Raw genomic sequence first — 13,308 nt, 5'->3', positions numbered from 1 at the left:
GGAGGGTGGTTTGAGGAGATTCATTGGGTACTATGCTGAAAATTTGATGCCTCTATCAAAAAACAGCCCCTCCCCTCAGAGCACCAGATACCTGTGGATCAATTCTCCATTATACCCTTTGGGAATCGGTCTCCATAGTGAATAACGGAGTGCCCGGCAGACATTTCCCTCTTTCCCCACCCCCGCTTTCTGATGACCCTGAAGTGAGGGGAAGGCCTCCAAATTGGGGGATCCCCTGCACCCAACTAGCGATTGACAACCCTATCCCAAGCCTGCTAAATATTTGAAATGAATATAAAACGCACCAGAGGAATTCAAATGAGGCATTTATTGACCACATATTTATCCAGCTGCTCCCCCCACCCAAAAAAAGCCTACATCAGCATACACACACGTCACCTCATTTTATCTTCACACCAATCTTACGGGGTAGGTGAGATGGAGGTTCATGCAAAGAGCCTTATTATAGACTGCAGATTAGGCCCTCCTGGTCCCGAGACCGACTCTCTTTCTACACCCCATTACTGTGGTGCTCCAGACGGATGAGAAACAAAAGAGAATTCACAAGTGATCAAGAGCTGCTCTTCACAAGAAGTGGCCCTCCACTGGCCATCGTCATCAATTTTCGTGCAGGTCTTAGCGGCTTTAGTGCCGCTCGGCTCCCCGGGTGCCCAGTTTGAGTACCCATCCAAAATTTTGCCGAGGTAAGCTGATTTGTTGTGCCTCTGCAGCGTTTTCATCAGGGCGTTATTCTCGGCCTCGTTTGCAGGGACAGGCACGACGCCCTTTGCTCGGAGACAGATGCTGCTCGCGGTGTCAAAGTTGCCTTCTTGTCCGTTGGTCACAAATAAGCTTTCGGAGCCGCTTCCGAAAGAGCGGGCTGGGAACACAGAAGACAGGTGTGGTTGTTTTAGGATCTCACAGTATTCGTTAAGCTTTCAAAACGTGACTTCTGATCACCAAAAGCGGCGATGACAAATGAGGATGATAAGACTTGTGATCATCCAAAGGAAAATAACAAACCACAGGGGTATTCAACAAAAAAGTATGGGAAAATTAGTCATATATCTATATGGAGACAGACAAGGAGAATGACTGCAGGTGTTGGAATATGTATTTATCAATACCACCAGACCTTGAATTCAGCAGGAGCTCACAGGAGCGCAGCTTCTGAGCCTTGCTGAGGATTCCCCCTCCCCCCCCCCACCTTGTCCATTGAATAGTAGGTGCAGCTGCATAATAATCCTTGGATTAGGAGAGTGGGCAGCCAGCCAGCCACCAGGGGCTTTGCCATGCCCCCAGAAGCCCTCATTAACTCCTGGAGAAGCCCACACCACCCTTTCTCCACTTCCGATGTGATTTTGGGTGGTGGATGGCTTGCTGGTCTTTTGACTATGGGGGCGGGGGGTGGCGGCCAAGGAGAGCCCAAGGCAATCAAAGCTTGCTTGGGCTGACTGAATCTCTAGCCAGCCCAAGCAGACCTCGCTTGCCTGGGGCTCTCCTTTCTTGCATTGGGCTGCTTTGGCTGATGCGGGTGGTGGCATATGCTAATGAGTAATGCTAATGAGCTCCAGCACCTATTTTTCTACAAAATGATCCCGGAATACCACTCAAGTAATCTGACATTTATAGTTTAAAAATGAGATTGGACATTCTTCATTTTTTAAAACAAAATCATCACGGCCTATTTACTAAGGCATTTCAATGACAAGTTTGGTGTAGGAAATGGCTGATTTGAAAGGTGAACTCTATTACACTGTGTCCCATTGAAGCCCCTCTCCTCCCCAAACCCTGCCCTTTAGAGGCTCCAAAATCTCCAGGTATTTCCCAGCCTGTCCACCTTAGTTGATACAGATGGGCAGGGCTTTTTTTGTATATTAGGCTACATACCCCCGATGTAGCCAATCCTCCAACAGCTTTCTGTAGGCTCTGTAAGAAGACCCCTATAAACTCTTGGAGGATTGGCTAGATCAGGGGGTGTGGCGTAATATGCAAAGCAGCTCCTGCTACAAAAAAAGCCCTTCTGATTGGATCTCTGAGAGGGACAGACTGGTGACGGACGGAACCTAGTTGGTTAATGGGTAATATTTCCATTTCTCCTCCTTTCTCTTTCCTTGGGAATCTCGGTGACCCAATGAAACCGTCTTGAGGAAATCAACTTCCCTCAACAGGAGTGGAGAAGGCAAGAACTCTTGTGTTCGCCGCTTGCCTTGTGGCAGATTTACAGCGACCGCGGAACTGAAAATCGGCAGAGATTTTTAAATGAGAGAGTTTTTTTTTTTAAATGGGATTTATTTTTCTGTGACTGGAAAACTCCAGTTGTTTCTCAGCCCACCGGGGACCCTCCAGCTCACTTACCATTGTGGACGGAATAAAAGGCAGTGCTCAGGTCCTTCAACTCCTTACTCAAAGAGTCTAGCCGTACAGTCAATCTCTGAATCTCTGAAAGGGAAAACCAACACAATTTCACTGGGCTACGTAAGGCAGAGAGCGCAATTCTCCAAGTCGGATGCTGCATGGGCAATAACAGACAAAGCATCCTTTCTTTGAATGGAATTCTTTGCAGCCATAGAAATCTCAGCAGGCCATTATGCACATTTTATATTCAACTCTTTGTAGCATTTACAATTTATTTCCAGAATTTAGCCCCTTCTCTTCACAGCCATACAGCCTTTATTTATGTCTGCCCACGTATATTATTTTGGATACTACAGTGCTAAAAGGTACAATCGCCTGACTTAGTATAAAATGTCTTCTGTTATGTAGTGAATTCAGCCAGCTTGAGGTACGCAAGAACGTTTATTGAATAAGAGCAGAATTGAACACAGTCAACCTCACTCCTTATATCCATTTGGCCGGAGTTAAACACACCCCCTTATGTGGGCAGCAATCCATCCTATCGGTCTCTCCAGAATCCTTCATTTGCATTTCCTGAGAAAAATGCCTCATGTTGCGATTGGCTGGTTCTAAAAGAGTGGCCAATCAGAATGTAGGCATCAGGGTCCTGGGGGGGCATAACAGACATAACAAACAGACATAACAAACCAGCAGTCAAAACAAACCAGCAGTCAAAACAACCAATACACAACAATCTTCAAAACGTTATATGTCTGCTGGGTCTTACCCAAAAATCGTTTTGGCACCTTGCTGGCTGTTTTTCATTTCAAGCAAAGTTCTTTCCCAGCACGGCTACCTGAGATCACTTTTAAATGGCCATGCCAGGACTTGGATTTGGAACTGCTTTGCCATGGGAACAACAGCTCCTTTTCAGTTCAAACATCAACGTACCTTCACAAGAGCATTCCGGTTGCTGCTTTTGCTGCGGAACGGCCAGAGATGTTCTGAGAACAAGGCCACAGAATGCCAGGAACAGAAGCATCTTTCAGGTGGTCTGATCTATTTTTTGTTTAAAAAAGAAAGTTGTTCAGTTAATCTATCCATGCCTAACAAGGGTTCTTAATCTGAGCCAATGTTTTGGAGATGGGTCTCAACCAATGCCCTCTCTAAGCTGTGGAGTCTTGTGAGTGAAAATTCTACTTCGTGAGCTACAGAGATGAAAGTTGTGAGCAAGAGGTTTGGCTACGGCATAAATGAATTTGCTCTGAGGCCATCCTTCCTGAGCCAAGACAAAAATGCATGAGCCACAGACTAAAAAACTGTGAACTAGCTCACACTAACTCAGTTTAGAGAGAACTCTGGTCTCATCAACAGCCTTCTCCAGTTCTTCCTGGTTTCGACCATGTGTTTTTGACCATGGAGATTTGCCTCCAACTCTACATTTCACTTGCTACTAGGGTTGCCAAGTCCAATTCAAGAAATATCTGGGGACTTTGGGGGTGGAGCCAGGAGACTTTGGGGGGTGGGGCCAGGATCAAGGGTGTGATAAGCAGAATTGAACACCAAAGGGAGTTCTGGCCATCACATTTAAAGGGACTGCACGCCTTTTTAAATGCCTTCCTTACATAGGAAATACTGGATAGGGGCACCTTCTTTGGGGACTCATAGAATTGGACCCCTGGGCCCAATCTTTTTGAAACTTGGAGAGTAATTTGGGGAGAGGCACTGAATGCCATACTGAAACTTTGGTGCCTCTACCTCAAAAAACAGCCCCCCCCCCAGAATCCCAGATACCCACAGATCAATTCTCCATTATTTCCTATGGAAATCAGACTCCATAGGGAATAACAGTTCCCAGCAGACATTTCCCTCCCCCCCACCCGGCTTTCTGATGACCCTGAAGCGGGGGGAGCGCCTCCAAACTGGGGGATCCCCTGCCCCCACCTGGGGATTGGCAACCCTACTTGCTACGGACTTTTATTTTCTCCCACTCAAAAAACAAAAAACAACAAAAAATACACCAAAATGATTGTTAAAGAATTTGTTTTTTTTAAAAAAAAAAATTAGGGAGAGTCCCATTGCTTCCACGACTGCAGTTGCTTTGAGGAGCGGCTTCTGGTCCTCCAGAGACTTTAGGGGACTAACCAGCCAAAATGAAACACTCATTAAGTTTTGCTAAGTTAGCACCGATGAAATATCAGCTCTGGGTTGGGAAATACCTGGGGATGGGGAGGGGGGTGGAGTCTAGGGAAGGGGGAGGGGCATTAGCAGGGTACAATACCACATAGCCCCTCCATAACCGTTATCATCAGGGGAACTGATCTCTGTAGTCTGGACAGAGATCAAGGGTAATAGCAGCTCTTCAGGCCCCATCTGGAGGATGGCAACCAGCTCCTGAACCTCCAGCCAGGGTCTGCATGCAGTGGGGGGGTTCTCTCCCTGCGGCACATAGATCCCGAGACATATGCAAATGAGATATGCTATTGAGCTCCTGCACCTTTTTTCCTACAAAATGACCCCTGAGGGCAACCAATCCTCCTTCTAAGCTGTGGAGTCTTGTGAGCAAGAATTCTTCGTTGTGAGCCGCAGGCATTCAAGTTGTGAGCTACTGGCATTCAAGTTGTGAGCTGCTGCATAAATTAGTTTGCTCTGGGGCTATTTTTCCTGAGCTAAGGCAAGAATGTGTAAGCCAGAGGCTAAAAAAACTAGGCTAGCTCACATTCACTCAGCTTAGAGGGAACGCTGATGGCAACCATCGACAAAAACAAGTGCAGCGTGTGCTTAATTCTCCATTTGAAATAAAAGGAACTTACAAATGTTTCACATTATCTAGATTCATTAATGTATTTCTTTCCTGGTACTTAGTTTGCTGATATCTTAATTTTCAGAATACGTTCTATTACTTTTCTAGTATATTTTATCTGCTTTTTAATCAACAAACTGATTATCTTTTTCTCTTTCTGCAAGTTACTTGTGCTCTCTTGAAAAGCATAACATAGTAATGATAATTATATTCTTTATCCCATTTTTTTTTAATCCGGGAGAGGCGGAAAGAATAGCCGTAGCTTGGGGATGTTGGTCCATGTCATACCTGAACCATAATTTGCAAACCTTTTTATAAACCAGATTTTAAAACCTTGGGTTTGGACAAAGGTACTTTAGGTATCCAGAGGTAGCAGTAAAAACATCAGAAGAGCCCTTCTGGATCAGACCAGTGGTCCATCTAGTCCAGCATCCTGTCTCACAGTGCCCAACCAGTTCCTCTGGAGGGTCAACAACAGAGCATAGAGGCTGAGGCCTTTGTCTGATAAGAACATAAGACGGGCCCTGCTGGATCAGACCAATGGTCTATCTAGTCCAGCCTCCTGTCCCACACAGTGGCCAACCAGTTCCTCTGGAGGAGAAGACTGTAGATTTATACCCCATCCTTCTCTCTGAATCAGAGTCTCAGAGTGGCTTACAACCTCCTTTATCTTCTTCTCCCACAATAGACCCCCTGTGAGGTAGGTGGGGCTGAGAGAGCTCTCACAGAAGCTGCCCTTTCAAAAACAGCTATTGCGAGAGCTATGGCTAACCCAAGGCCATTCCAGCAGCTGCAAGTGGAGGAGTGGGGAATCAGACCCGGTTCTCCCAGATAAGAGTCCACACACTTAACCACTACACCAAACTGGCTCCCAACCAAACTGGGCCAATGACAGGGCACAGAGGCCAAGGCCTTCCTCTGAGGTTGCCTCCTAACTTTGGGATTCAGAGGTTAACTGCCTCTGAGCAATGAACTGCCTCAGGGTAAAAGAAAACGTGGTAGAGCATCTGCTTGGTAAACAGAAGGTCCCAGGTTCAGTCCCTGGCATCTCCAACTAAAAAGGGTCCAGTCAAATAGGTGTGAAAACCTCAGCTTGAGACCCTGGACAGCCGCTGCCAGTCTGAGTAGACAAGACTCACTTTGATGGACCAAGGGCCTGATTCAATATAAGGCAGCTTCATATGTTCAGTATATAAATAAATGCTAAATCTTCATAAGCCTGTGTAACTAAAACAAGGAAGTAGCATTTCACAGAACATTAAAAGGAGTCAAATGTGGAAGAACGACATACACTGCTCAAAGTTTAGATAACCTGCTACAAGAATCATACATTCCAGGCCTTTCATAACACCTCATCGTTCCATGTAAAAAGGAAACTTCAGCTTGGATGCCTTGGATACAAGTTTTCTGATAACAAAGAAGAAAGTAGAAAATAGTCAGCTTATCATTTCAGCCACTTACTTGGAATCTTGAATCTGCTGCTCTTCTTCTGGATGAGGGTCCTCAAGTCTAACTTTCGCAGCCCTTGGTCACCTTTTTATAGGGGCCTGTTGCACAACACAAGAGCCGAACACATTGTCCACTCAAATAAACCCTTCCCTTTTGCAGTAAATTACAACTCTGTGTTGTGAACAATTTGGCCTTTTCAGAATAAATGGATGTTTAGAAATTCTGATTCATCTGGGGGAAAACCCCGGAACACAAGGAAGCAAACACAGGGAAGTGGGGAAGAAATATCCAAAAAAAAAATGTACCTGCAAGATTTCTCAACGCAATGCAATTCAGACTGGATTTCTCACTATACAAACTGTACAGGCAGGCCTGAAAAAACACCAAGTTTCTCAATCGGGAGAGCAAAGCCAAGATCAACAGGCCACACAGCAAGGGGGCATTTGGAAAATGTGCCTTCCGTATGATGGTTTCAGAGAAGTCCTTGCTTTCATTAAGGTGTTAAACACATCTGGGCTGATGTTGGCGAGGGTCTGGGTGGACAGGTCTGAGCCAGAAACAAGACAGAGGTGTTGATGGCAGAAAGCTGAGTGAACCTGTTATTTGCCTCTTCTGGGAAGGTACAGAGGAGAGCAACCAAGACGATTAGGGGGAAAGGCTGAAGAGCCTGTGCCTTTTCAGCTTGGAGAAGAGATGACTGGGAGGTCACGATAAAGTGACTGGGGGGGGGGGCATGATAAAATTATGCACGGGATGGAAAGGATTGATCAATAATTTTTTTTTCTGTGTCCCAAAATATTAGACATCGTTAGGGCATCCAACGAAGCTGATGGGCAACAGGTCCAGGACAGACAAAAGGAAATGATTAAAATGTGGAAATGTTGTGATGACCGCAGGAACAAACAGCTTTCAAAGGGGATTAGGTAGATTCATGGTGGGAAAGTCGACTAGTGGCCCCTAGCCATGGTGGATGAGGGGAACCGCCATACTTAGAGGCACTAAGCCTCTGAATCCCATTGCAAGGTGGCAACATCAGGGGAAGGCCTCAGCCTCTCTGCCCTGTTGTTGGCCATCCAAAGGAATGGGTTGGCCATTGGGTGAGACAGGATGCTGGACTTGATGGACCATAGGTCTGATCCAGCAGGGCTCTTCTTATATTGTGTTCTCAATGGTTTGTAATCTCCCTGAAAGGAAGCTCAGAACTTTGGGGCGTCCTCCTTGAGCTATCTTGATGTCTGGATGTCCAGTTGGCATCTCTAGTAGGGACTGCCTTTACTAGGCTAACAAAAGAATATCTGGCCATGGTCATTCAAGCGCCGGAACTGTCATACTTGGACAACCACAGTGTTGTGTACATGGGGATCATTCCTGCAAACCATCTGCTGGTCCCAAATGCATCCACTCAACCGTCAGCAGATCACTCGGAATATATTATGGCTTGGTTCAAACACACGGGACACATGAAGCTGCCTTATACTGAAGCAGATCAAAGATTTATTTATCAAGATCAGTATTGTCAGTATTGTCAAGATCAGTATCAGGGGTCATTTTGTAAAAAAATAGGTGGCAGATCTCATTAGCATAACTCATGAACATATACTGCCCCCCCCCCAAAAAAAAGCAACCCGATGCAAGAAAGGAGAGCCCTGGGCGAGCGAGGCCTGCTTGGTCTGGCTAGAGATCCAGCCGGCCCAAGCAGGTCTCACTCACACAGGGCTCTCCTGGGCCACCAACCCTCCACAGTCAAAAGGCCAGCAAGCTAGCCACCACCCAAAATCACATCAGAAGTGGAGAAAGGGTGGTGCGGGCTTCTCCAAGGGTTAATGAGGGCGGCTGGGGGCGTGGCAAAGCCCCTGGTGGCTGGCTGGCTGCCCGCTCTCCGAATCCAGGGACTGTTAGGCAGCTGCACCTTCTATTCAATGGGCAAGGTAGGTGGGGAGGAGGAGGGGGAACCCTCAGAAAGGTTCAGGAGCTGTGCTCCTGTGAGCTCCTGCTGAATCTGAGGCCTGGGATCTTTCACATCCCCAACTGCAGCACTGCTGGTCTTGTGCGATTCAAGATTCCTGCCTTTAATGATGCGAACTGTCTGGGCAGAGGGGCTGTAGGGAGCTTCATCTCACATAAGCCTACTTACTCTGCATATTTTGATCAGAAGAGGCAACCCTGTTTTAAAAAAACACTGCTCTTACACACTTGTTAACACTTCTGTTGCCAAAAGACGGCTGCCCCAGATGATCCCCCTGAGTCTCATACACAATTCCATGTTCTTTTTTAAAACTGGAATTTATCTGCCTTTGACTGGGAAATGTTCAGTGGTGCCTAGGATGAGATTTCGATTGGGGTGTGTGTCATTTTTCTTGACGTTTGGCCACCCCCTTTAAAAAGGCCACTGTGTTTATTGAGAAGAATAAATGGCAGTACTTTAGTACGCATGACCAGGATTTTAAATGGCTAAATTCCTTTAAATGGGTACTACAGCCCCATGGTGCAGAGTGGTAAAGCTGCAGGACCGCAGTCCGAGCTCTCCGCTCAAGACCTGAGTTCAATCCTGGTGGAAGCTGGGTTCAGGTAGCCAGCTCCAGGTTGACTCAGCTTTCCATCTTTCCAAGGTCGATAAAATGAGTCCCCAGCTTGCTGGGGGGAAAGTGTAGATGATTGAGGAAGGCAAACCACCCCGTAAAAAGTCTGCTGTGAAATCATTGTGATGTGATGTCACCCCAGAGTCGGAAACGACTGGTGCTTGCACAGGGGACTATCTTTTACCTTTTTTAGACAATAATGCTTCCTTTGCCTTTTGATGATCCCTGTCTTCAAAACTGCAAAAACTGTCATATCCTTCAGCAATCATTCCTGTAACACAATGGAAGTATTTGTGTCATTTGAACAGGTGTTATTAATTGGATTAAAGGTGAAGCTGCAGAAATAAATGATAAAACGTCCCATGGGAACCAAGTACCCTTATGATTTCATACACACACACCACAACCCAGCTAGCTTTTTCTTTGTCTGTAAATAGATAAAACCAGACTACCTTCATCCATGCCACATTCTCCTTCCGGGCATCCTATCGATACATTCCGCAACCACCTGTGCTGAACTGGCTTCTGAAATGCTTTTGTAAATAGACCATGATTATTTTTTTTAAAAATAAGGATGTTTATTCTCACAGTTATAAAATCCAACATCAAAAGCTATGAAAGAAGAAGAACAAGAAGACGACAACGACAGTATTGGATTTGTATCCTGCCCTCCACTTTGAATTTCAAAGTCTCACAATCTCCTTTGCCTCCCTCCCTCACCATAAACACCCTGTGAGGTTGATGAGGCTGAGAGAGCTCTCCCACAAGCTGCACTTTCAAGGACAGCTCTGCGAGAACTATGGCTGACCCAAGGCCATTCCAGCAGCTGCAAGTGGAGGAGTGGGGAATCAAACCCGGTTCTCCCAGATAAGAGAGCTATGGCTGACCCAAGGCCATTCCAGCAGGTGCAAGTGGGGGAGTGGGGAATCAAACCCGGTTCTCCCGGATAAAAGAGCTATGGCTGACCCAAGGCCATCCCAGCAGGTGCAAGTGGAGGAGTGGGGAATCAAACCCGGTTCTCCCAGATAAGAGTCTGTGCACTTCACCACTACACCAAACTGGCTTTCATGTAACACAAATAGGGCAGCCAGCCTCTGCTATTAGAGCTGATCTCCAGACTACCAAGCTTAGTTCCCCTGGAGGAAATGGCTGCTTTGGCGGATTCTGTGGGTGCAATCACACAAGAGATTTGGCCCAACCTAGCCATGCCTCCTATCCGGATTTTATGTGTGCGATCACATGTGCACATCTCTCCTCCCCCCCCCCCCGCCCCCCGAATCCGTACCTACCTCGTTATAGAATAGGGTGGGGCCAGATTGAATAGCTACCAGGAACTTCCCGATAGCAATGTAGGGCACATTTTCTGGCTGTCTGAATGGCCAGGTGTGTGCTGCCCCCACTCTGCCTGCACATGAACAGCCTGAATGGCTGTCTTCTGTGTGTGCAGCCTGTGCCTATCCCGTAGGGTTGCCAGGTCCAATTCAAGAAACATCTGGGGACTTTGGGGGTGGAGCCAGGAGACATTGGGGTGGAGCCAGGAGCAAAGTTGTGACAAGCATGATTGAACTCCAAAGGGAGTTCTGGCTGTATCATTTAAAGCGATTGCACACCTTTTAAATGTCTTCCCTCCACTGGAAATAATGAAGAATAGGGGCACCTTTTTGGGGGGCTCATAGAATTGGACCCTCTGGTCCAATCTTTTTGAAACTTGGAGGGTCTTTTGAGGAGAGGCACAGGATGCTGTGCTGCAAATTTGGCGCCTTTACCTCAAACAACAGCCCCCTCCCCCGTAGCCCCAGATACCCGTGGATCAATTCTCCATTATACCCTATGGGAATTGGTCTCCATAGGGAATAATGGACTGCCCAGCAGACATTTCCCTCTCCCTTGCCATGCTTTCTGATGGGGGGAGAGCCTCTCTCACAACATTGAAAGGGCTGGAAGAACCTGCGGCTCCTTCTAGATACCCCTCCCATGCAACTTAAATCATGGGGGAAGAGGGAGGCCCCCAGCATAGGGTTGCCAATCCCCAGGTGGCGGCAGGGGATCCCCCGGTTTGGAGATCCTCCCCCCGCTTCAGGGTCATCAGAAAGAGGGGGGAGGGGAGGGAAATGTCTGCTGGGAACTCATGATTCCCTACGGAGACTTATTCCCATGGGAAATGATGGAGAATTGATCCGTGGGTATCTAGGGCTTTGCGGGTCCTGTTTTTTGAGGTAAAGGCACCAAATTTTCAGCATAGCATCCAGTGGCTCTCCCCAAAATACTCCCTAAGTTTCAAAAAGATTGGACCAGGGGGTCTAATTCTATGAGCCCCCAAAGAAGGTGACCCTATTATTCATTATTTCCTATGGATTGAAGGCATTGAAAAGGTGTGCGGTGCCCTGATATGTGATGGTCAGAACTCCCTTTGGAGTTCAATTATGCTTGTCACATCCTTGCTCCTGGCTCCACCACCAATGTCTCCTGGCTTCACCCCCAAAGTCCCCAGCTATTTCTTGAATTGGACTTGGCTAACCTACCCCAGCATCTCAGCTTTCACCCCCATGGCAGATGGAGGGGGGAATGTCAAGGGCACCTGAGTTGGGGGACCTGACAAGAAGTCAAGGGGCAGGGCCCCCAACCTCTCTCCCTCCTCCCCTCCGGTAGCTACAGGCCTGCTACCTGGAGACAGTTACAGAGTAGCAATAACCCTCATAATTATTATCAGGACTTTTTCTGAGCAGGAACGCAGTTCTGGCTGGCTTGGTGTCAGGGGGTGCGGCCTAATACGCAAATGAGTTCCTGCTGGGGTTTTTCTACAAAAAAATCCCTGTGTGAAACAATGGTGACATCAGGGGGTGTGGCCTTATATGCAAATGAGTTTCTGCTGGGCTTTTTCCCCACAAGGAAAGCCCTGACTATTATTATCTGGGCTAAAGGAAAAGGAGAACAGGAAATTTGCATGCTGACAATTTGCGCTAGTGAGTAGGTGTGATTTTCAGGGAAGTGAAGCCTGGAATACTCAACTAGATAGTCTGCATACCAGCATATTTTAAAAAGGAGTCTCCTGCGAAGGAAAAAAGGGATCTGGAACTAATGGTAGGGATCATCCTTGATAAAGAATAGAGACAGTTCAAACCAGTGACAGCCAGAATGTTATTGGGCTTAGGGCGGAAGCCTGGTTCAATTCAGTTCACCGGCCAACCATTCTCTTTCAGCGCAACCTACTTCACAAGCATGGCCAGCCCTCCCACTAGAAAAATTAGGCATTTGCCTAGGGTGCCAGGCTCGGGAGGGTGCCAAATTGGGCCCTCCCCACCTGACGCAATAGGCAAATGCCCAAATTTTGCTGCCCATGCTGGCTTTAGAACATGGTCATGCCACCATTCCTCCAAGAACTCAGGGTGGGTGACTTACTATGTCCCCTTGATAACATGATAAACAGTCTAGCCATGCATACAGATTTACAGTATGCAATGGGGAGAAGGAAGGGTCAAACCCTAATGGTTTGGAGGACCTAGGGTTGTCAGGTCCACCCTGGCCACCAGCAGAAGAGGCAGGGGAGTAGGGTAGCCAGATCCAGACTGGGAAACTCCTGGAAATTTGGGGGTGGAGCCTGGGGAGGACAGGGACCTCAATGGGGTACCAAGCCATATAGAGCTCACCCTACAAAGCATCTGTTTTCTCCAAAGGAACTTATCTCTGTCATCTGGAGATGAGCTGTAATTCTGGGGGATCCCCAGGTCCCACCCAGAGGCTGGCATCCCTAGAAAGACCAAATTCACACCCATCTCCAAGAGTACACCTGTAACTTTTTCACTGGACATCTGCTCCTACTGTGCATCAGCAACCATTGGTGTATGGGCTCTTTGGCATTCGTTTTCAGGCTCTGAAAATGGTTCCAGAATTTGTGTCATATGTGCCATGGCGACTGTGTGATACATTGAGGGGCTTTAGGCTAATTATTGAGCTCCTGGGTCATATAGGGTTGCCACCTCCAGGTTGGGAAATGCCTGGAGATTTGGAGGGGTGCAGCCTAGAGAGGCTGGGGTTGAGGTGGGCCAACCTCTTGGTGAGAGCCAGAGATTTCCCAGAATGAGAACTAATCTCCAGACTACATTATTTATTATTTATTTCAGGGCTTTTTTTCTAGCAGGA

At 47.2% G+C, this 13,308-nt stretch overlaps 1 protein-coding gene across 1 annotated transcript; it reads right to left on the bottom strand.

The window, feature by feature from the left end:
* Positions 1 to 313: 313 nt before the first annotated feature.
* On the bottom strand, positions 314 to 6,963 carry LOC132573524 (phospholipase A2 inhibitor subunit A-like). Its single transcript, XM_060241034.1, has 4 exons — positions 6,602 to 6,963; positions 3,289 to 3,396; positions 2,359 to 2,442; positions 314 to 880 (listed from the first exon to the last, which is right to left on the bottom strand). Exons 2-4 carry the CDS (start codon positions 3,377 to 3,379, stop codon positions 522 to 524), a joined length of 534 nt encoding a protein of 177 aa, XP_060097017.1. The 5' UTR covers positions 3,380 to 3,396; positions 6,602 to 6,963; the 3' UTR covers positions 314 to 521.
* Positions 6,964 to 13,308: the final 6,345 nt, after the last annotated feature.

This window comes from Heteronotia binoei, chromosome 6, assembly GCF_032191835.1.
Source record: "Heteronotia binoei isolate CCM8104 ecotype False Entrance Well chromosome 6, APGP_CSIRO_Hbin_v1, whole genome shotgun sequence".
NCBI lineage: Eukaryota > Metazoa > Chordata > Lepidosauria > Squamata > Gekkonidae > Heteronotia > Heteronotia binoei.
Note: the sequence above shows the minus strand (reverse complement) of the source record. Positions and strands in the feature narration are given on the sequence as shown.